The following is a 23,911-nucleotide window of genomic DNA, read 5'->3' on the forward strand; positions in this document are numbered from 1 at the left end:
TCAAAGGGACAATTACTTTGAGAAAAAGCAGCACAATACGGAAATGATGATGAACCAAATGCTACAGCAAGTGAACAAAGATATCATTTTTATGTAGTTATATCATGAATAAAATCTTAGTCTACTGATCGCTGCTGTCTTCTTATAAAGCCATTTGGCAGCACATTGCAGACCATGGATAGTGCACCGCTCTTGATTTTATCAGAGAAGCTTTATTTTTAAGAATGCATTGTGCAGCTGACTTAGTGTAAGTAAATAAGATTTCTACAACTAAACTGTTATTACAAGTCAAAAGTTGTGCCTACAGTATAGAAGGACGACCATTCTAGCATCCATCTCTCCTGTTACAGTTTCTGCATAATTCAGGGAGCCGAAAGGTTAGTAGAAGGTTTTTTTTTTTTCCTTTTAAATACTCTTTACCTTTAAATCTGGAGTGGCACATCTTATATTCTTTTAGCCTGAAATGTGTTTTGAATTTTCTCCAAACTTTCTCAGGATTTCACAGTGTCAATTCTTTTTAAAGAAAGCAATATATGTATATTTTTGGACAAGTAATTAGAATAAAGAAGTGTCAGCATTCCCTTTTATTTTGATTTTTAGTTGGTCAGACTGATTTAAGTTTTTTGCAGTGCTTCAGAGATGCACGCTGGAAAACAAGTTAGACTAAACATTCAGGGCTGATTTTAAGTTTGCATTTATGAAACCGTCTTTGATCCAGCAATGTATGTGTGATGAAGGATGTGACATTCAGTAGAACTATCTGAACTGGATAATCTGACCCACAGATTCAGTATTTCTTCCATGTAAGAATTTTCTTAGGAACTGTATATTTCAATTTAGCTACAGCCTTCATAAATGCAGCTATTTGTGTCTTCTTGCCAAAGTATGATTTTTTTTATTTATTTGCTAACCTGTATAGGTTTCATATTTTGGTAGGTAACATGAGCTGGAGAAAGAAAAAAACCAGAGAAATAGAAGATGGGCACATCAAGGATGCAAAACTTGCCAAAAGAAAAAGAGAACGCCAGCTACTAAAGAGATTTTCTGTGCTGAATTTCTTTAACGGATCTTTGAAGACCACAAAGTATGTATTGCCATGAATTTTGTGTACACAAATCAGTTACCATGCAGTACTGCAGCCTATGTCAGCAATGTCTATGCATTTTTCTGTTAAAATGTCTTCTCTAACCCAGTAATAATATCAGCTTGAGGCTGGTATACAGTGGTGGAAATAAGTATTTGATCCCTTGCTGATTTTGTAAGTTTGCCCACTGACAAAGACATGAGCAGCCCATAATTGAAGGGTAGGTTATTGGTAACAGTGAGAGATAGCACATCACAAATTAAATCCGGAAAATCACATTGTGGAAAGTATATGAATTTATTTGCATTCTGCAGAGGGAAATAAGTATTTGATCCCCCACCAACCAGTAAGAGATCTGGCCCCTACAGACCAGGTAGATGCTCCAAATCAACTCGTTACCTGCATGACAGACAGCTGTCGGCAATGGTCACCTGTATGAAAGACACCTGTCCACAGACTCAGTGAATCAGTCAGACTCTAACCTCTACAAAATGGCCAAGAGCAAGGAGCTGTCTAAGGATGTCAGGGACAAGATCATACACCTGCACAAGGCTGGAATGGGCTACAAAACCATCAGTAAGACGCTGGGCGAGAAGGAGACAACTGTTGGTGCCATAGTAAGAAAATGGAAGAAGTACAAAATGACTGTCAATCGACAAAGATCTGGGGCTCCACGCAAAATCTCACCTCGTGGGGTATCCTTGATCATGAGGAAGGTTAGAAATCAGCCTACAACTACAAGGGGGGAACTTGTCAATGATCTCAAGGCAGCTGGGACCACTGTCACCACGAAAACCATTGGTAACACATTACGACATAACGGATTGCAATCCTGCAGTGCCCGCAAGGTCCCCCTGCTCCGGAAGGCACATGTGACGGCCCGTCTGAAGTTTGCCAGTGAACACCTGGATGATGCCGAGAGTGATTGGGAGAAGGTGCTGTGGTCAGATGAGACAAAAATTGAGATCTTTGGCATGAACTCAACTCACCGTGTTTGGAGGAAGAGAAATGCTGCCTATGACCCAAAGAACACCATCCCCACTGTCAAGCATGGAGGTGGAAATGTTATGTTTTGGGGGTGTTTCTCTGCTAAGGGCACAGGACTACTTCACCGCATCAATGGGAGAATGGATGGGGCCATGTACCGTACAATTCTGAGTGACAACCTCCTTCCCTCTGCCAGGGCCTTAAAAATGGGTCGTGGCTGGGTCTTCCAGCACAACAATGACCCAAAACATACAGCCAAGGCAACAAAGGAGTGGCTCAGGAAGAAGCACATTAGGGTCATGGAGTGGCCTAGCCAGTCACCAGACCTTAATCCCATTGAAAACTTATGGAGGGAGCTGAAGCTGCGAGTTGCCAAGCGACAGCCCAGAACTCTTAATGATTTAGAGATGATCTGCAAAGAGGAGTGGACCAAAATTCCTCCTGACATGTGTGCAAACCTCATCATCAACTACAGAAGACGTCTGACCGCTGTGCTTGCCAACAAGGGTTTTGCCACCAAGTATTAGGTCTTGTTTGCCAGAGGGATTAAATACTTATTTCCCTCTGCAGAATGCAAATAAATTCATATACTTTCCACAATGTGATTTTCCGGATTTAATTTGTGATGTGCTATCTCTCACTGTTACCAATAACCTACCCTTCAATTATGGGCTGCTCATGTCTTTGTCAGTGGGCAAACTTACAAAATCAGCAAGGGATCAAATACTTATTTCCACCACTGTACATATATTGACATTTTAAGGGATCTATCAAAATGTATTAAAATTGGAGCATTAACACTGAGTTCATAAAGGGGCTCATTTTCAAAAAAGGAAAACCTTCAAAAAAATGGCATAACAGGCAGATATACAAATTTCTCTCAGAAAAACATCTAAAGTATATAATCAAACAAAAAACAATCAAACAAAAAAATGCCCAAGTCTGCTAGCTGCTGGAAAGAACATGTTTCCAGAGGGAGCATTTTGTCGGCATGACATGGGTGGTGTGAACGCTTATTGCCGATACAGGATAGCAAAACAACTTCCCGGAGGTGGAAAGAAAAATGACAGAATTAAACCTGCTATAAAAGTGTCTAGAGTAAGGTTAAATCTGTCTTTAGACCCATTTTTTATTTTGCTGGAAAGGTGGAAGTGGTCTTTTGTGACAGAGAGTTACTGAGTGCTTTGTTACCTTTGTGTGTTTGCCCCAGTCTGAACCTTTTGATCCTCATTTCCCACTCTGCCTCCTCTGTCTTATCTCAACTCCTTTGCTCAGACCTGCTAACCCCCCAGTCACACCCATCCCTTCCTCTGTACCTTGCCCCCTTCCCTCTCCAAACTCTCACTATTCCCAAACCTTCTATTATACCTCCCTACCTGCTTCTCCTTGGTCTCTCATTATTCCTCTTTTTGTCCACTCCCAGTTTGTCACTGTGCTCCGTATTGCAGTTATGTGTACTGGTGGTGGAAGAGTGAGTGCTTAGTGCTGCCGCTGTTTGTGTGAGGACTATTTACTGGTGGTGGGAGAGGAAATGTTTTGGACAGCTGTTGTGTCTCTCACAACTGGATGCTGGTGCTCGGTCTCTCGAGGTGCAGTAGGTGGAGGTATGCACAGTGGTGTTTCTGGGGTCAGTGGGTTGCACCTGAGGTGGTGGGACATTGGCAAATTAATCTTGGATGTGTTGAATGCTTTGGTGGCTCATGCCTTGCTGGAGGTAGATGAGAGTTTGGAAGGGAAGCCTTGAAGGAGAAATTGCTATCACAGAGTCTTCAGGCCCTTCACCCGCTTCCTGGACCTCACTGACCAGGAATACCTTACTGGGTTCCACTTTGACAGGGCTGCCATACAGCACTCTGTGAACAGCTAACACCCTTCTTCCAGTCCAGGACATGCAGGAATATGCCAGTCCACCTGAAGGTCATTGCCTTTCTGGCCACCGACACTTTCCAGTCAGTGCTAGCAGTCAATGCAGGCCTCAACCAGCCCATTTCCAACTGACTTGCCCAGTTCCTTGATGCATTCCTCACCCACACCTCAGGCTATATTATCTTCCACACTACCACCCAGGCACTCCATAACAACATGGCTCAGTTCTATGCCATAGACTGCTTCCCCTTACTCATAAGTGTTGATTGCACAGACATCACACTCAGACCCCTCCCCCCAGGCACATGAGGGTACCTACAGGAATACCTACCTATATCACTCAAAGAACATGCAGGTCATGTGTGATGCCCGGGGGAGCTTGTGGATGTGTATGCCCGCTACCCAGGCTCCACCCATGATGCCTACATTCTCCAGCATTCAGGCATCTACCATAGGGTAGACCAAGGAGAGATCACCGGTGACTGGCTCCTAGGTGATCAGTACAGGGATTCCCCAAACTGTGGTGATTTAAAGGGCCCCCAGATTGGGCCTTGAGGAGTGAACAATGGTATATCAATGAGTGTGGGTTAGGGTACATGACAAACCATCCATTTGGGGGGCAACTAATGCTGTGACGGCCCTCTGTGGGCAGTGTACTTTCCTCCTTGAACATTCCTTTGTCAGATATGTGCTTGGTATAGGGGTTATGTGTGCCCTGAATGTAGGGGACATGAGTTTTGATTTCCTACTGTGGGTGTTTGGGGTTACTGTTTTATTTCCCCTGCCATGGCAGCTGCAATGTGCTAGGTAGGTGTGTGTGACACACTGAGCACTTTTCTATTGGTCACTCCTTCAAAAGGGCATTAAAGCCATCCAACATGCTCTCCATGAATAAGTATTTCCTGAAAATGCTTTTCAGTTTCCTCCTTTGCAGCTTCATTTCATATCCACTATTTCTGTAAACTGAAAACATTTGTTTGCTCATTTATATCAAGTATTTTAAATGTCTATTATATCTCCCCTATGCCTGCTCTCTTCCATTTATACATACTGTATGCAGGTCTTCAAGTCTCCAAGTCTCTTATACATCTTCTGGCAGAGACCTAATACCATTTTGATCACTTTCCTCTGAACTACTTTGAGTCTTTGCAAGATACAGTAACCAAAACTGGACACAGTACTCCGAGTCAGGGGCGTATCTGGAATCCGGCGGTAGGGGGGGCCACAGCCAGAGAGGGGGGGCACATTTTTGCCTCCCTCCCCCCCGGCGCGCCGCCGCCTCTGCCTCTCTCCACCCCCTCCCCGCCGTCAACCCTCCCCCGCTGCTTACTTTTGCTGGCGCCGAGGTCCGACCCGCAATCTCCGTTTTCGTCTTCCTCCGTGGCCATGCTTCCAGGAAGTAACGCTGCAGTGCTGATTCGTTGAATCCAGTTCGACGTCTGACGTCAGACGCCGAACTGGATTCAACGAATCAGCACTGCAGCATTACTTCCTGGAAGCATGGCCACGGAGGAAGACGAAAAACGGAGATTGCGGGTCGGACCTCGGCGCCAGCAAAAGTAAGCAGCGGGGGAGGGTTGACGGCGGGGAGGGGGGCCCGGGCGAAATCTGCGGGGGCCCAGGCCCCTGTGGCCCCACGCAGATACGCCCCTGCTCCGAGTGCGGTCTCACCAATGACATACAGGGGCATTATCACATCCATTTTTCTGCACCAATCTATGCAGCCAAGTATCCTTCTGGCCTTGTTCTTTTATCATATAGTGCTGGAGGATCTCAAGGTGGAAAAACAGTCACCACGAGGTCCCTTTCCTGGTCCGTGTAAATCAGCCTCTCACCTCCTATTGCATTCAGCTCCTTTGGGTTTCTGAACCTCCAAATCTATCACTCTACACTTCTTCACATTAAAGCTTAACAGTCAAACATTCTCCCCATGCTTCTAATTTTTCATGCTTTCCACTACCTACAGCATGTCCACATTATTGACAAGGTTTGTGTCATTCATCAGAAAGCATTCTTTTCTTTCTAATCCTCTGGCAAGATTATTCACAAAAATATTAAACAGAATCAGCCCCCAAATGGACTCCTAAGCATGCTTATATGTCCAAATTACAGTATCCACATATCCATACCACAGTCTCTTATCTTTGGTGCCTTGAGTAGAGCTACAAGAAAAATATTACCATAATTAGAAGACAACATTGCTTTTGCACATAACTTCTACACAGCAGAACACCATCTCCCAATCTTTTCAATCACACAAGAAGACTTCACATGTTCTGCTACAAACAAAGCTGCTCCAATTCTAAAGGAACAAGTACCATAATATTCAGAAACAAAATTTGATTTACACAAGGATTTGCTTAAGCATATCTGCAAATTGATAACACATCACAGGGCACAAATCAGTTTAGATCAGTCAATATAAACCAACCTTCACCCTGAAATTTTGAAACACTCTAGCCACACATACTGGACATATAACTACATTCTGTTCAGCTCTCAAACCCACCCAAGACCCTTTACCCATTTGATCAGTTTTGGATATATTAATATGCAACAAGACCTGCTTTTTAAAAAAATGTACATATCAGAGGTGTTGCCTTCGTGGTGGTGGTGGTGGTGGGGAGGCCAGGTCCCAAAGGAGATTCTATGAGAGGACTTTGAAGGACAGAAATTCACTGGTTATTTGCTTGGAAATTTTCTTTTAAGCTTGGGGAAAGGTAGACAGAGCTAAATAGGTAAAGAGCGGCCTTAACATTCTCTCATGTGGGTCTTTCCTGCATGCCAAAGTTATTTTTAGTGCAGCCGGAAAATGGCTGATTTTTCTTTGTCTGGATGGCCATCGGCTAATGTTGCCATTAGCATGTGAGCACTAAAAAAATAGGTGATGGTAAGGGCTCGCTCACTAATCCTGTGCTAATCAGTTAGTGTGCAGTAATGCAGATGCACTGAGTGTAGACATGTCCCCTCTGTGAAAAAAAAATATTTTTTTAGCATGTGGTTTGCACACACAGATTGCAAAATTACCACAGGTCACCTCAGTAAGCATAAGCTAGTGCTTATTGCAGCTTTGTAAAAATATCCCTTTGTAAAGGCATTGCCTTGCCCCAAGTGCATCCAAAATGGTTTTCCTATTGCACTTAGGCCCTGATGCTCAAAACTCCAGCGCTGTATGGAACAGCTCCCAAAAATAACTTCCATATGCTCAAAGCTAATCCCTTATTTGTCCTGTTTGTCTGTCTTGATTAGATTGTAAACTCTGCCGAGCAAGGACTGTCTCTTCATGCTCAAGTGTACAGTGCTGTGTACGTCTAGTAGCGCCATAGAAATAAGTAGTAGTAGTATGTAAATGATATGCATGCTATTAACTTTGAGCATGAGAAAGTAAAGTGGGAGGATTATGCCTGGGCATGTGCTCAAAAGCCCAAGTATAATCCTCTCATAGAAGAGGTTTCACAGGTCCAGGCTTTTCTCCCACAGGAGAAATGTTTGGACCTGTCAAACTTAAGGGTGATCTGGTGGACCTCCACCCCAAACACAAGGGCCTGGAAGTCCAGTGGACACCCAGATCCCTCTCCCTACCAAACACATAACATCCCATGTAAATACTTAACACCCTTGCCAGGTGCTAACCATGCCAACCTGAACTCCCCCCCCCCCCAAAGGTTAGCCCTGGTAGTCTCATTTTACCCACCCCCAACTCCCTCGTACCTTAGGAGGACTAACACTCCCTCCCTTCTCCTACAGGCGCTGCCTCAAAATGGTGATGCACTGGTCGGGGCTTAACTTCCCTATAAGGGAAACTCCCTTATACAGAAGTCAAGCCCCACTCTTGTTTGGTACGCTGCCTGCTGAGGATTGAGGAATAGGGATGACCCTTTTTATCATGCATTTGCATGCAATTAGTGCTCAGAGACAGTGAGCTCATTGTTTCACATGTTTGCCAACTCCGAACATCCCACGGGAGGAAAAATGCGAGTGCTAATCCAGTGCTAATGGCCTCTAGTGCCCACATTTGCTTCCGAGCATGTTTAGTTAACATTTGATTTTTTTTAATGGAATGAGGATGGTGCCCAAATCTTTACAATTTTTTTTTCCATTTTGTTTAAAACAGTGAAATGAAACAGGACATTTCAGAACTTGTTTAATTTTCAGTGAATGCATATTCCCTACTCTAGTTCTTCCACAGTATCAGTTATAAAGACAGCAAACAGCACCAGGTATAGCTTCGATTCATGAGGCATCCCACTGTCCACCTCACCTTCACCGGAATAGATAGTATTAAACACTACTCTCTACATCCTTGTATTTAACCAACTTTCCAATCATTTTATAATTTTTGCTCCAACTCATACTAGCTTTTGTATGGAAACTTCAAAGACGTTACTGAACTCTAGATAGATCACATGTTTGCAATCTCTGATCTACTAGACTGAACTATTTGAGATTACCAACAAATTTAATTGGTTAAGACCTTCCCTTACCAAAACTGTGCTGCCTAAGCTCCGGCAGCTCAGTGGATCTAGAGTACAGTACTATAGTATTCTATCTTTTCTATTAATTTCTTTCATGGGCATGTCTATTCCTCTGTCCACTAATGATGCCTTCTTCTGTCACTATCTTTCTGGAGAATTCATCTGCTTTTCAATCTACTGGAACCTTCTCCAGTTACATTGATAAATTGAACAGAGCTGTATCAGTGCCTTCAGCATCCTAGAAAGTATCCTATTAAATCCCATTGCCTTGTCTACTTTTAACTGTAGTACCTACCTTAATATGACCTAACAGGCACTGTAGGACTGACACTCTTCTCCTAATGTTAATACAGAACAAAATTACTCCTGCATATTGTTCCCCTTTTATTCTTACTCTCATCACTGTCTAAAGATTCTTCATTCTTGCCCTTCTGGACTGGAAAATGAATAATTCAGACGAAATTCTATTGAAGTGCACAATGCAGATTTCTCCTTCCACGTAGAAATCTGCATTTGCTCTGCAGGTTGCAGTGTGGCGACCAGCAGAAGGCATAGGGCATAGGCGAGATCAGCAGTTATCCATGCAGGCTGGAAGACAGGCTGCTACCATCTGAGTTTGATTTTCACAGGCCCAAAGAGAATAGTGGGTTAATAGTGGAGGTAGCAAGCAATTTGGAAATGGAAGAGATCTTGCTGGAGACAGGGAAAGAGCTGAAGTCACTAACAAGTGAGCTAGGGCAATGTTTCTCAAGTCCAGTCCTAGAATACCCCTTGCCAGTCAGGTTTTCAGGATATCAACAATGAATATGCATGAACTCGATTTGCAAATGTCTTAATTATACACCAGAGTCCAAGTCAATCTTTATATTTCAAGGTCAAAACTAGGAAGTAAACAGACCTCAGTAGTGAAACTTGGAGCTAAAAGAGAAACTTTGTTACAGCTTCAAGAATCATGCACTCCACACGTCATCAGTCTCTTTATACGTTTTATACAAAAACTTCTTCCAATGTTACTTTTATATAAAATTTAAATGTTTGAATATATAAACTTAGGTTTATCAAATTTGTCAGCTCAGGGGCAAACAGTCCGACATGGCAAGTTTCACTTAACATTGTTTCAAGGACCAACCCTGCCCCCCCCCCCCCCAATTTAAGTTTAACTCCTCTGCCTGCTGACCGGTGATGTCAAAATAACTCGATTTACATACACTGCCTCCATTATATGCAAATCTTTCATGCATGTTCATTGCACATATCCTGAAAACCTGACTGGCAAGGGGTACTCCAGGACCAGACTTAGGAAACACTGAGCTTGGGGGATTGAGTTCAGGGGATGAAGGATTAAACCCAAGGTTGAGGAGAGCTAGAGACAACTGAACTGGGGAGGGCTGAGCCTAAGGGAGGCATATGGGGGAGGGAAGAGTTGCAGAAAAGAGTTGAAGGAGTAAGGGCTAAATCAATCTGCAGGAGAGGAGCAAAGTCTGCACAAAATTAAACATTATGGGAATAATTCTATAAAGTATACACTAAGATTTACATGCTAATTATGCATGTAAATCACCAGAATAATGACATACAGATGTAAATGCCACAATTCTGCCTAGGTGCTATTTTGTAAATATGCAAATACCTTCTATAGTTCATATTTTACAGGTAGGCAGACACACAGTTGGAATCTGGGTGGAGGATGGTCAGGATTCAGATGTGGGTATGTGCATATTTCTAGTATTTCAATGTAAGCACTTATTGCAGATCTATGGCTGGTGTAAGTGCTCATGCCCTAACTATATTTGAATATACAACCTGTTATGCTAGCATTATATAAAGAAAAGTAGGCACCTCTGCTCCTTTAGCAGTCTCCTACCAGGCACCTATTTCTAGATGCACATTTATAGAAGCACCTGCTATATATCTTTGATCACTTCTGTGTTGATCTAGTAATCCTTATTCTAAGACAGTGGATTGGTTTTATAAATAAAGTTTGCAGAATTTTTATTTTTTTGTGTGCATAATTCTTCCAAGAACAAACCTCTTGAGTGTTTTTGTTCTTCTTGCCTCCTAGCTGTTTCTTTTGGTAATGCAGCCTGTTTTCAACTACTTCCTCCTACTGTACCATACTTATTCAAAAATATATCTAAAGCTAGCAGTGGGTAAGCATCTTTAACACATTTAGAGGGGGGAAGTTATCAGTGCAGGCTATCGCTATAATTCATTATTTTACTGTTAACCACAGTTATTATTAACTTGCTCTCATTGCATAAAATGGGACCTGTGTTTAAAATAGCACAAGTTAATGGTAAAATAGTATATCTTGCTGGTAGCCATAATAGCAATACTGGGTCAGACCAATGGTCCATCTAGCCCACTACTCTTCTTCTAACAGTGGCCGATCCAGGTCACAAGTACCTGGCAGAAACCCAATTAGTAGCCCACACTGATAACTACATCTCAGCCATTTACAGTTGAAAAGGTTTAAGTTTATATTCAGATGAAAAAGAAAATTGCTTACCCGTATCAGGATACAAGTCCTCACAATGCTTACCTATAACAGGATATCAACATTGGGCATAGGAAGAGCGACAAAGTTTTCATATCCTGAGACATATAGAAGAGACTCTTGGTAGTATTTGGCAGTATTTTCAATAGATGAATTCTGTATCTACTAAGAACCTAACTGGCCTAGACCAACAGTTTGTATAAAACCTTAGTCTATCCCTGTAGGGAGGTTATCTTGTACTTCAATTTTACCAATGCAATCGTAGATCCAGTCAAAATCTTACGCTGGGTTTTGAGTGGGGAGCTGGATGTAGGGTTCTCTGCTGTGTGGGGGAAGTGAAAACCCTACTAGAGAGAGAGAGAGAGAGAGAGAGAGAGAGAGAGAGAAGGGGGAAGATGATGCTTTTTTGCTGGATAGAAATGCCTCCTCAATACCACACTCAATAACCTTCTCGTTAATGAAGAGGTCAAGTTAGAACTGGCTGCAGAAAGGGTTTGTAAAACAGTAGTCATTTATTTGATCCACTGTTCCTTTGATCATATTCCCAAATAGGATTTCTTCTTTTGAGGACAAGTCAGAAAACTTTTCCTGTTCATCCAATCTTATGTCTAGGTCCTAAGCCAGAGTCTACAAAAACCAGTTCCAGTGGCAGATGCCCTTAATACCATCTTAAAAACAAGATCCGTCAACCTTAAAAGTCTTTACCCTTGTCCACCAGTGCAATGAACTCACCTCTTGAATGACACAATGGGATAAATCCTTGACCTTTTGTCAAATGGCATCCTTACATTGGCCCATGAAAAATTGTTCAGACGCTATACAGGATGTAAGCATAGCATTCTGGTAAACCTTTCTCACAATAAGGTAAGTGGAACGAGGACCCTTCTCAAGGGGTATGGATGAGTGATTCCTCAACCTCTTGGCCTTCTTAAGAGCAGGATTAGCTACAACAGACTGATGGAGCATCTGGCTATTTCCCAAATCTGGAAGCTTCATAAAACAGGATGCATGGGCTCTACCTTCCTGTTGAGAACAGGTATAACTAGAGGTAAAACTCTTCAGTCTATCCTGGATGGACACTACTATGATTTCTTTTAGAGGAAATCAAGAAAATTGATAACATCTTGTAAATAGGCTCAGGGTTCTGCTTCCTCAATCACTCTCATTAATTAAAATAAATGGCAGGAAGTGGTCTTTCCAGTGGCAGAGAGGGATCTGAAGGGAGATCTGTTAACTTCATGATCAGAGTAACCCCCAAATTCTCAGATTCTGCCTCAGCATCATGAACTGCTCATGCACAGTAGAATGGGTCAGAAAGTTCAGGAATTTTTACAATATCACCCATGTGTGATAATTCTGCTTGCCATCAGAGTAAAAATACAATTTTAGAGAATGTGACTAAGGCTGTACAACATTGTGATATCTGGCACTGGAATCTTCAGTTCCAGTCAGTCTTTGGCATGGTGAAAAACAAATAGCACCCAATATGAAATGCATACTAGAATAGCTAATTAAGACAGGCCATAAGCTTGTGTTTTATTACCTGGTAGCTGCTGTGTGAGCACATGCCTCAGTCAGAAGTTCAACAGGGACAATTGATTTCAAAATTTAAACAGCCTCCATGAAAAACTAAATTACATACTTCTCATATCCTAATTATTTTGTTATAGTCTCAAGAGGAGGGACCAGAGTGCCGAAGAAAAGAAAAATCAATTACAGAGAAGCAGCTCCATGAAAAGCAAATCACCGAGAGAAGAAAAGTGCTCACTGAGACAATCACATTCAAGGAAGATGTGCCCCAACTGTGAAATTGTGACTTGCAAAAGGTGCGATACTTTGCATACAGACAGTCATTTTGTTGCCCACAGTCTGTTAGACCACAGCGACAACACAAAGTAAAATTAATGATATCCAGCAGCTACCAGTGCTTTCTGGTCAGATGCTGTACTTCTATTAGCTCAGAATTGCAACTTAGTTCAGTAATGTTGCAGAGGAAAGTAAAAATTCAGTCTGAACTAGCAGTCAGTGCAAATATTTTAACAAAGTTTTTTCCTAACACAGAATAGTTATTGTGTATTGCTCTTGCAATACCTTTTTGTAGTTAATGGATTCTTAAATTAACGGTCTCTCCTTGAATTCCATAAGACTACCAGATACCCCTATAATGGTGAGAAATCTATTATATTAACAAATGCATATAAAAAAAAAGCATTATACTTTACATGACAGTGCTTAAATCACATGAGGAAAAAAAGTTCATGTTTGTGTGTGAGCCAGAGCAGGGATGGGGGTGATATGAAACCTGTCTTCACGTGTGATGAGAATCAATAACTCTATAGTTCTGTATTTATTATTAAAGTACACCCAGTTCCATAAAAACAGCTTGGAGATTATTCTTGATTAAAATGGAATGTTTATTATATTTGAAATCTCTCTCATAAGAACATAAGCGTTGCCATATTGGGACAGACTGAAAGTTCATCAAGTCCAGTATCATGTTTCCAGATTTTATGTTGCTTATCTTAGAAATAAGCAGTGGTTTTTCCCAAGTCCATCTTAACAATGGCTTATGAACTTTTCTTTTAAAAAAGGTTTGGATAATTTCCAAAACTCTGCTAAGCTAATTGCTTTTACCATATTCTCTGGCTACAAATTCCAGAACTTAATTACATGTTGAGTAAAAAAATATTCTGTTTTATAAAAAATCTACTACTTATTAGCTTCATTGCATGCCCCCTAGTCTTAGTATTTTTGGAAAAAGCAACCAAGCAAGTTACATCTACCTGTTCCACTCCATTCAGTATTTTATAGACCATTATCATATCTCCTCTCAGCTGTTTCTTCTCTAAGCTGAAGAGCCCTAGCTGCTTTAGCCTTTCTTCATACGGAAGCCATCCCATCCTCTATCATTTTCATTGTCCTTCTCTGTACCTTTTCTAATTACGCTATCTCTGAAAACACAGTGCCTATTTTTATGCATTATGAAATTGCTCAGGTTTGAACGGTCAAGCAGACTGTTAGCCTGTTTTATAAAGACACAGACACTAAAACTGCTAAATTCAAGCCAAACATATTGACCCAATTGTAAAGTTCTACACAAAAAACTACAGCAAACCAACACCACAAACTACAGAGAAAAAGATTATTTGTACTAACACTTGGAGGCAAATTAAAAATAACAATCTGACATGGCCATGTTTCACCCCAATATAGGGTTGCATCAGGAGTATGTTACCAATGGTTGGGGGAAATAATGCACTATGCCACCACAATGTTAATAAATAGTTCAGGACTGTTCTTAACAATCTGTCTTCTCCAGCACAAAAGCTCTAGAAAACAGAGGCACAAGCGTGTTTATTAATTAACCCTTTTCATATTAATATCAGCACAGATGAGAGTGTACATTCAATTTACTAATATCTTTCCAAGAAATCAGATATCTAGAGATTTGGGCTAGTAAGGGTTACTAAGCTGCAGTACATTATGATGTTTCTCTATGGCTTATAGACCAGTGAGTCTGACGTCGGTGCCGGGCAAAACAGTAGAGACTTTCATAAAGAACAAAATTACAGAGCATATTCAAAAGCATGGATTAATGAGACAAAGTCAACATGGATTTAGTGAAGGGAAATCTTGCCTCACCAATCTACTACATTTCTTTGAAGGAGTGAACAAACATGTAAATAAAGGTGAGCCAGTTGATATTGTGTATCTGGATTTTCAGAAGACTTCAGAGAAAATTGGAGAGTCATGGGGTAGGAGGTAGTGTTCTATTGTGGATTAAAAACTGGTTAAAAGATAGAAAACAGAGAGTATGGTTAAATGATCAGTATTCTCAATGGAGAAGGGTAGATAGTGGGGTTCCCCAGGGGTCTGTGCTTGGACCGCTGCTTTTTAAGATATTTATAAATGACAGAGATGGGAGTAACTAGTGAGGTAATTAAATCTGCTGATGACACAAAGTTATTCAAATATAACAAAAGAGAGGGAACGAAGTACAAACTAAAGTCCAAACAAAAAAAACAGCACCACGGGCCTTTAAAAATGGAACACAGTTCTTTAATGAATGAGCCTTGACAAAAAGACCCGACACGGGCCGTGTTTCGGTGACTAGCACCTGCGTCAGGGGTCACAGTGATGACGTGGAAAACTTGGGGAATAACTCGAATATATTCCTCTACAATATATTATTCCTTACCCCACGTCTCATATAGTAAAAGCTACAAAGCACCAAGGCACTTTCACTTTCTGTATCCAAATGGAATATATTTGAGTTATTCCCCAAGTTTTCCACGTCATCACTGTGACCCCTGACGCAGGTGCTAGTCCCCGAAACACGGCCCGTGTCGGGTCTTTTTGTCAAGGTTCATTCATTAAAGAACTGTGTTCCATTTTTAAAGGCCCGTGGTGCTGTTCTTTTTGTTTGGACTTTAGTTTGTACTTCGTTCCCTCTCTTTTGTTATATTTGAATAACTTTGTGTCATCAGCAAATTTAATTACCTCACTAGTTACTCCCATCTCTGTCATTTATAAATATCTTAAAAAGCAGCGGGAGGATTGTGAAAAATTACAAGACACTGGGAGACTGGACATCTAAATGGCAGATGATGTTTAATGTGAGCAAGTGCAAAGCAATGCATGTGGGAAAGAGGAACCTGAATTATAGCTACGTCATGAAAGGTTCCACATTAGGAGTCACAGACCAAGAAAGGGATCTCTTTGTCGTCGTTGATGATACATTGAAACCTTCTGCTCAGTGTGCTGCTGCGGCTAAGAAAGCAAATAGAATGTTAGGTATTATTAGGAAAGGAATGGAAAACAAAAATGAGGATGTTATAATGCTTTTGTATCGCTCCATGGTGCAACCGCACCTCGAATATTGTGTTCAATTCTGGTCGCCACATCTCAAAACAGATATAGTGGAATTAGAAAAGGTATAGAGAAGAGTGACAAAAAATGATAAAGGGGATGGGACGACTTTCCTATGAGGAAAAGCTAAAGCGGCTAGGGCTCTTCAGCTTGGAGAAAAGGCAGCTGAGGGGGGAGATATGATAAGAGGTCTATAAAATAATGAGTGGAGTTGAACGGGTAGAAGTGAAGCGTCTGTTTACACTTTCCAAAAATACTAGGACTGGGGGCATGTGATGAATCTACAATGTAGTAAATTTAAAACGAATTGGAGAAATGTTTTCTTCATTCAACGTGTAATTAAACTCTGGAATTCGTTGCCAGAGAATGTGGTAAAGGCGGTTAGCTTAGCGGAGTTTAAAAAAGGTTTGGACGACTTCCTAAAGGAAAAGTCCACATTGGATTTGGGGAAAATCCACTATTTCTGGGATAAACAGTATAAAATATTTTGTACTTTTTTGGAATCTTGCCAGGTATTTGTGACCTGGATTGGCCACTGTTGGAAACAGGATGCTGGCTTGATGGACCCCTTTGGTCTGTCCCAGTATGGCAATACTTATGTACATAATGAACCTTGCAAGCTGCATTATTCAGCTCCCCAGGAAATGGGAACACTAACATACTGCCTGATGCTCCAAGGGAACCTTTCTTAAAGGGGTCAGTTTCTGCACAAAGTGAATCTTCTCCTGCCACCTCCCCTGAACAAAACCATCAACCCACCTGGGGGTGGTCTAGTGCAAAAGCGTTTCCCAGTTGCTCCTGCCGAGTTCAAACCACCACCAGTAACCCCTAGCAGCAGTCTCACAGTTCTACCACTAGGGGTCAATCTGCTATAAAGACACAATGAACAATGCTCCTGGGCAGAAAAAATAACGCCAGCTTTGATCTGGCATTATTTTTTCAGATCCATACTTTGAATCTCATTATTATGCAACCTGTGGTGAATTACACTAACATGTTATCACAAAACAATGCATTATTTTGCCATATAATACATGCTAAGTGGCAACAATCACATGTTATTCTCTTACTGCACATTAGTAACTACACTCGCTAATGTTTTCCTAATTAGCAAGCACTAGAATGGGTATGTTTCTATGACAAGAAATGAAATTGATATGCTCTACTGGCAGCCAAGATCTCATATACTCTGGCTTAGGAATAAGCTTCATTCTTGTCACAGAATGTGCAAAACTAACATTTGGAGTCATTACTTTGAGTAACAGACACACACTTTTTAGTATTTAAAATTCACATATTTTTTCTGGAAGAACAGGGATCTCAAATAATCCACCACTGTTGAGTTACTGCAATTACAAATCTCTATTTATTTTTCCTATATATTGCCTGTGATAAAAGCAGTGTACATTCAGGTACTGTAGGTATTTTTTCTGTCCCTGGAAGGCTCACAGTCTAAGACTGTACCTGAGGCAAACTTGCCGCAGTGGGATTTGAACTGGGCTTCCCTGGTTCTCAAACCTCTGCTCTCACCATTTGGCTGCTACTCCACTCATCTGAAGACATAATTTTTATGGACAATACCATTGCCAAGAAATATTTGAAAAGTACATTATTTTCCTTTTAATCAGCGTGGTTTCCAATTCCCTAACAATCTATGTCTATTCTTACTAGAATTCTGCCTTCTGAGGATCAAGGGATAAAAGATGAGTCTTCCAACGCTAGACACTCATATACTGATAGGTTCTCAAAAGTGGTATTTATTGAAAACAGCTAAGACCCGACATGGGACCATGTTTCGGCTCAAAAAGCCTGCCTCAGAAGTCTGAAAATAGTACAATAAAATGTTAAAAAATTAAAATATGATGATCATAAAAACAAATAAAGACTCATAAGAACCATATGTCAAAAACATAAAAATATTACATCAATTAAAATAACTAAATAATAAATTACTTAAAATAAAAAGTGCACACAAATGTGAAAAAAGGTAAGTGATACTGATTTGCTAACCTGCTATGGATGTTCAGCAAAACAACATTTCTGTTGAAATGAATACCTACCTAAGGAGGAATAGAGATACCAAAACCAGTATTTCTTCACATTTGTGCACACATTTTTTAAAAGTTTGTACACACCCAGTCTTATGTTTGCATTCACAGTTGTTTCTCATTGTATACATATTTATACTTTTTAGTCACTGCATTGTGTTCCACTTGAGGCATATACTTCTGTTCCACTATTAGTGGCAAGCAAGGTCTGATGTTTCATCTCTCAGGATCTGTTTATAGACATAAAGCATGATATTTATGTTAATGATATCCATTGTTTTTACGCATAATTTACTTATTTAAAGTGTATTTTGGTTCATGTAATATTTTTGTATTTTTATGGACATATGGTTCTTGTGTATCTTTGTTATTAATTTTTATGACTGTCATATAATTTTAATTTTGTATAATGATAGCATTTTATTGCATTATTTTCAGACCCGAGTAAGGCTTTTTGAGCTGAACACGGTCCCATGTCAGGTCTTAGCTACCAGTGTATGAGTGTCCAGTGTTGGAAGAGATACTTTAACTCTACTTTCCTACTGACTGTGTATTCCTTAAGGGTTCTTTTAGTCCTCCACCCTGGTGGGTCCTTCTTTGCTTAACTGCCCAGAACCCTTAATCTGTACTAATCTTAACTATTAAAGAGAACCCTCCTGACTCCCATATTACTTTATATTTGGCCCAGTTCAAAGAGTTCAACAAATTCATTTTATGAACAAAGACAGACAATCTTTAATGGTATATTTACATAAAAGAGCTGTTACAAGCAAAATATCTATTATTTTTAAAACTCTTCCCAATGCCAACAAGAATTAAGAGGCAGTAATGTTCTTTCAGAAAACAAGCAGTAGTTAAGGTTTATCTTGCTGACATTCAGAAGTGGTCCAAGATACAGTGAAAGACAGCTCCTATTGCACACATTTAAAATCAGTCTGTGCTTAGCACCTTTTAAGTCTGGTACTTTGTAAATGAAATAATTTTATTTTCCTTTTGGCAGTCTGAAACCAACAAATATACTGTAAATGTTCACACAGGTTTTAAATAAATACATCAAGGTGAACAAGACTGGCACTGGCATTATCTTTTAAATACTGAATTTAAGTTTAGTTTTACTCCCTACAAATATTCTGTTTTGTACTACTGTCAACTTTTTGGTATGCACACTGCATTTGACAAATTGTTTTGTCATACTAACCTGCATCTTTCATTACACAAAATATATATACAAAAACAAAATTGGAAGGTAGACGTGAACCAGTCCTATCACAACCACTGTGCATGTAGATGGAAGACTTGGTGAAGTCCCAGCAAAATGAATGGCCACAGTTTCTTCAAACTGACAACACCTATAGCACTTAAAGCTAAATATTATTCCTCAAAATCCCATATGATAGGTGAAGTGAAACATAATTGAGGGGATCCACTTCTCACAAAGAACTGCTGTCAGGAATAATATGAAGGTCAAGGAGAAGGGAGTAGGACAAGTAGGCAGCTGTGTCGAGTCGTTTGATTGTTCCTCAATAAAGATTTGGAAACTCATACGTCTCCCTGCTGTTTGGATAGAGCCTACTTGTCCTACTCCCTTCTCCTTGATCTGACTAGTTTCCGTAGGAAATCAGTGCACCTCCACTGTACGTGGTTTCTGCCCTCAGGAATAATATGAAAACATACAGTCTGCAAAGCAGGAGGAGACATTAATGCACCAACAAATATTTACAGCAAATGAATGTGTTTACAGCAGTGCAATGAGGTTTCACTAGGAAACAGAAAAGTAAAGTCTTTCGGCAGAATTCATATAAAAAATTAACTTTGCACTTCTAAGTTCTATATTCCTGGTTTATGATCATAGAACAATCATTTTTTTCTTATGAAAGACCTCAGAATTTCAAGATAAAACGAATGACAGATTATACATTATTGCCAACATAACAAAAATAATTTACATCACTTCCTTAGGTACCTATTAAAATAAAGAATTCATCAGTAGCTCTCGGCGTGCAAAGAAAGCAGGAACTGATTATCCGTGGTGAAGAGAGATTTACAGGGGGAGGGTACTGAGTGCAATTATTCTTCAGATTTCAATGGTTAGCAGTTTATTGACCAACATTCCCTTTTCGCCTTTTCAATGATTTATGTCCTTTTCTCAAGGCGAATATGTTCAGTTCAGTGCAAAGGTACACAATCTAGGACCTGTAGTCTTTTCGCATAGTGTGAGCCATCCAGTTCACTTTAGTAGTCCAACTTTCACGAAGTGCCTCATCAAATTTCTGTCGAAATTGTTTGAGTGCTTCATCCTCTGTCTTTCCTAATGCAAGTGAATCCTAAACAATAAAAAGCAAAATTAATTTAAAACTAATACATTTACAAATACTAAAAAGGTGGACCAATAATCATTAAATGAATTTGTTTTATAGCATGACAAAGAATATGATTAATGAATCACAAAGCCTAACCAGTCTACTTACTTTCCCTGATCTCTAATTTTATCCTCCTTTACTTAACACTGAGGATCTTCTGTGCATGTCCAATACAGCAGAGTCTTATCTGACTTAACTGGGATTGACCAATTGTCAGATAACCGAAAAGTCAGATAATATGGAGTTCACACTGCACTGCATTCCTCCCTACCCTCCACCACCACACTCAGCGCAGCCTTCCCATTCCTAGACCTGAGCAGTGGCAGAACCCCATTTCTGGACCCACCTTAAGTGCCTCCACACCCACCTGGCCAACGACAGAAACTATGGTGGTCCAGCAGGAGTGATCAGCTACCAAAATGGCTGTCGCAAACTCTGGTGGCATTCTCATAAGACTGAACCACTAGGAGGCAATTTGGGGAGGGGAGGTGTTTTCAGAGAAGCAAATGATGACCTGACATTTTTTTTTTGGGGGGGGGGGGGGGGGGGGGGGGACGGACACAGCTGAAGGTCAGTTAACTGGGACTCTAGTGTACTTTTTTTTTTTTTTTATAACTCTCTTACTGGTTTTTGTTCCATCCACCTATATTGGGAAATTTACCTCTACAGTGAATACATGTAACAAAGTCCCTGTCACAACTTAACCAGTGTATTATAGAGCTTGACTGTATTAGTCCCGTGGTACAGCTTATACAGATCTCAGTGCTCTATGCTCTAATAAAGGAGGGACCTATGCAAAGACATGCACAGATATGCTCTCTGAAGGAAAGAATCTGTGACCCTGTAAGAATTGTCAAGATGGCAATCTGGTTGATACAAACAAGAAAGAATGTGGGCAATGTGATAAGGACCCTAGGACATAATGACCCAGCCTGGCTGGAGCCTGGAATTTGGGGAAAATTCTCCAGAATGATGTAAAACAAAACCATTCATGTGGTTTTGCCAAGCCATAACATAATAGCATAAGCCAATCACCTTCTGCGACATTACCAAATCACTGGCAACATTGCTAATATCAAATGATCTAAAAGGGTATCTGCTGTGGCAAGACATAACCTACTTATCTACCTACCTACTAGCCTACTATCATTGACCTACTCCTTCACCTCATGTAATCGTTAGAACACTTCAGAGCTACTGACTGACAGCAACAGCTGAAGATCAAGTGCAAGAACTGCCTTTGACAAGGCAAAAGGAAAAAATGACTACATTACTATTTAGATACTTTTGCCCAATCTATCGTAATAACTTATAAAGCCATAGTATTTTTGGTTTCACATTATCATCATTTTGTGTACTGTATGTTGTAATTCATCTATTCCACCAGCATACAACCAAATCTGCTTTCAGTATTACAAAAGGCAGACTTCCAAGATCTTGTAACTATGTAGGGTTTACCTCCCTTTCTCTAAACATAGCCACGCATTCCCAAAGTGATTTCTTCATGGCAAAGATATGTCTCAATTGTAGACAGACATGTCTCTTGCTTCTCAAGATGAGAAATAAAATGGCACATACCATAATAGAACAGATAGATCAGGTAGTAAGTAAGGCTTTATACAGTCATGCTGGAATTCAAGCAGTTTGTTGAATGTTTAAGTATGTGGCAAAGTTTATATGATCAGGCTTCTGTAGAACTCACATCTGTACTAGTTCTCATGAAAAAGTACATAGCTACTCAAGAGCGAGCTCTGAGTTTGCAGCCAGCAGGTGACTAACTAAGGCAGTCCTTCCCATTTCAGTGGAGAATGGAAAAAGCTTATCTGGCTCAACTGCAGAACAACTCCAGTCTTTGACAGGAGAAACAGACAGGGTGCAGTCTCTTAGTTTTTTTTTTTTTTAATCTGTGTAGCAAACTGACAGGTTGCTCAGATCAGGGAACTAACTGTGTAATATTAACACAGAAGTTTCTCTCTGTCTGATATATTTGGTTCTGAGAGGGAGGCATGACAAAAATCTAATTATATTTGCCCTTAGATGTGAAAGCACAGCTGCTGAATCTCCTGCACCTAATCATGAGGAGGTTATAATACAGCATAATTACATAGACACGGGGGGGGGGGGGGGGGGGGGGGGGCGGGGAAGGAAACATGTCCTATGTCTAAAAAGGTGTAGGTTACAGAAGATAGTCCTGTTTGAATAACGTTTAATCAACAGAGCCCAGTAACAGAAGCAAGGAAGGAACTAGAGGCTGGGTGCGTTGTATGTAAGAATGCTAAAATCAGAAGTCAGCGAGGTTCCTTTTCTAAGATGTTGTTTTCAAACATCTAATCTGCTTATGGTTTGATAGCTAGGGAAGATAGTTGCAGCATTAGCAAGACAGGACAAAACAGTGTTACCAGATTACCCTATAAGAACCACACCGGTTGCTATATGCCCTGGATGTAAGCCCAGCTAAGATCACAGGACAGTAAGAATCTTTGATAAGGGAGGGGGCAGGTTAAGCAAACTGTTCTTTGACTCAATATGTGTTTTCCCATTTCCTTCAGTAACGATTGCAACAGGTCAAAAGGAAGAAATGCCAGAAGGCACCAGCTATTATCACAGAGCACATAAGCACTGCACGCTGGGAAAAGACAAAGGTCCATCAAGCCCAGCACTCTGTCTCCGACAGCGGCCAATCCAGGCCCAAGAAACTGGCAAAGAACCCAAAATTTATACGATCAATGGACTTTTCCTTCAGAAATCTGTCCAGACCCCCTATTAACTCAGCAAGGCCAGCTGCCGTCACTACCTTCCTCGGCAATGAGTTCCGCGCTGAGTAAAGAAAAACTCTCTCTGATTTGTTTTAAACCTTCCACATTCTAATTTCATCTTGTGTCCCCTGGTTCTTTTATTGTTAGGAAGCGTAAACAAACGCTTCACATCTGTCCGCTCTATCCCGCTCATTATTTTGTAAACCTCTATCATATCACCTCTCAGCCGCCTTCTCTCTAGGCTAAAGAGTCCTAGCCATCTTAACCCTCCTCATAGGGTAGTCGTCCCATCCCTTTTATCATTTTTGTCGCCCTTCTCTGCACCTTCTCCAATTCCTTTATATCTTTTTTGAGATGAGGCGACCAGAACTGAACACAATACTCCAGGTGCGGTCGCATCATGGAGCGATATAACAGCATTATAACATCCTCATGCTTGGTTTCCATCCCTTTTCTAATAATACTCAACAGCAAAACTGTCAAGCCAGTACGCAGATGTGTCAGTCCCAGGCATCTCACAGCTCAAACTGGACAACTCAGTAGAATAAGTGCTTCAGACAAATTATGCAGGAAAACAGGAAGTACTGGAAAGGATGCCACTTCCCACATAAACATCACTGACCTAAGTAAATTAACTCTCTTTTCTCATCTCACAGGTGAGGTGATTTCTGTCCAGGAAAATAAAAGGTTGGTCGGTCCACGGTGTGAGCATTAGTAGCATTTGAAGCTGAGCATTCACCTGCAGAGCAATGAACCTCAAATGAAGGCAGTCAGAGGATTTGGTATGCATCTTGCTGGAATGTGAGGAGAAAGAATATCCCTAAAGGATTAAGCTAGAACACAGGTGCTGTTTTGATGTAAACTTCCTTCTTAGTCCAGATACAGACCTGGGATCAGGATGATCCCCTTGGCCAGGGGGGTGTATTAGACAGGTGTGGTTGTGATAGTTCAGGGGCCCATAGTTACCGA

General features: G+C 40.7%; 1 protein-coding gene and 1 long non-coding RNA gene across 5 annotated transcripts in view; one reads left to right on the forward strand and one right to left on the reverse strand.

The window, feature by feature from the left end:
* Positions 1 to 225: 225 nt before the first annotated feature.
* LOC115479340 lies at positions 226 to 13,243 on the forward strand. The gene is made up of 3 exons (XR_003943658.1): positions 226 to 377; positions 937 to 1,084; positions 12,580 to 13,243. It is a non-coding gene; the product is annotated as an uncharacterized LOC115479340 (long non-coding RNA).
* A 3,885-nt stretch (positions 13,244 to 17,128) lies between these two features.
* PIK3CB (phosphatidylinositol-4,5-bisphosphate 3-kinase catalytic subunit beta) overlaps positions 17,129 to 23,911 on the reverse strand; it is a 352,397-nt gene continuing 345,614 nt past the window's right edge. For all 4 annotated transcript variants that reach the window (XM_030217213.1, XM_030217212.1, XM_030217211.1 and 1 more), the window contains one exon: positions 17,129 to 20,150. In XM_030217213.1, the coding sequence (XP_030073073.1) occupies positions 20,013 to 20,150 (138 nt within the window). In that variant the 3' untranslated portion in view covers positions 17,129 to 20,012. The remainder of the gene's footprint in view (positions 20,151 to 23,911) is intronic.

This window comes from Microcaecilia unicolor, chromosome 10, assembly GCF_901765095.1.
Source record: "Microcaecilia unicolor chromosome 10, aMicUni1.1, whole genome shotgun sequence".
Classification (NCBI taxonomy): domain Eukaryota; kingdom Metazoa; phylum Chordata; class Amphibia; order Gymnophiona; family Siphonopidae; genus Microcaecilia; species Microcaecilia unicolor.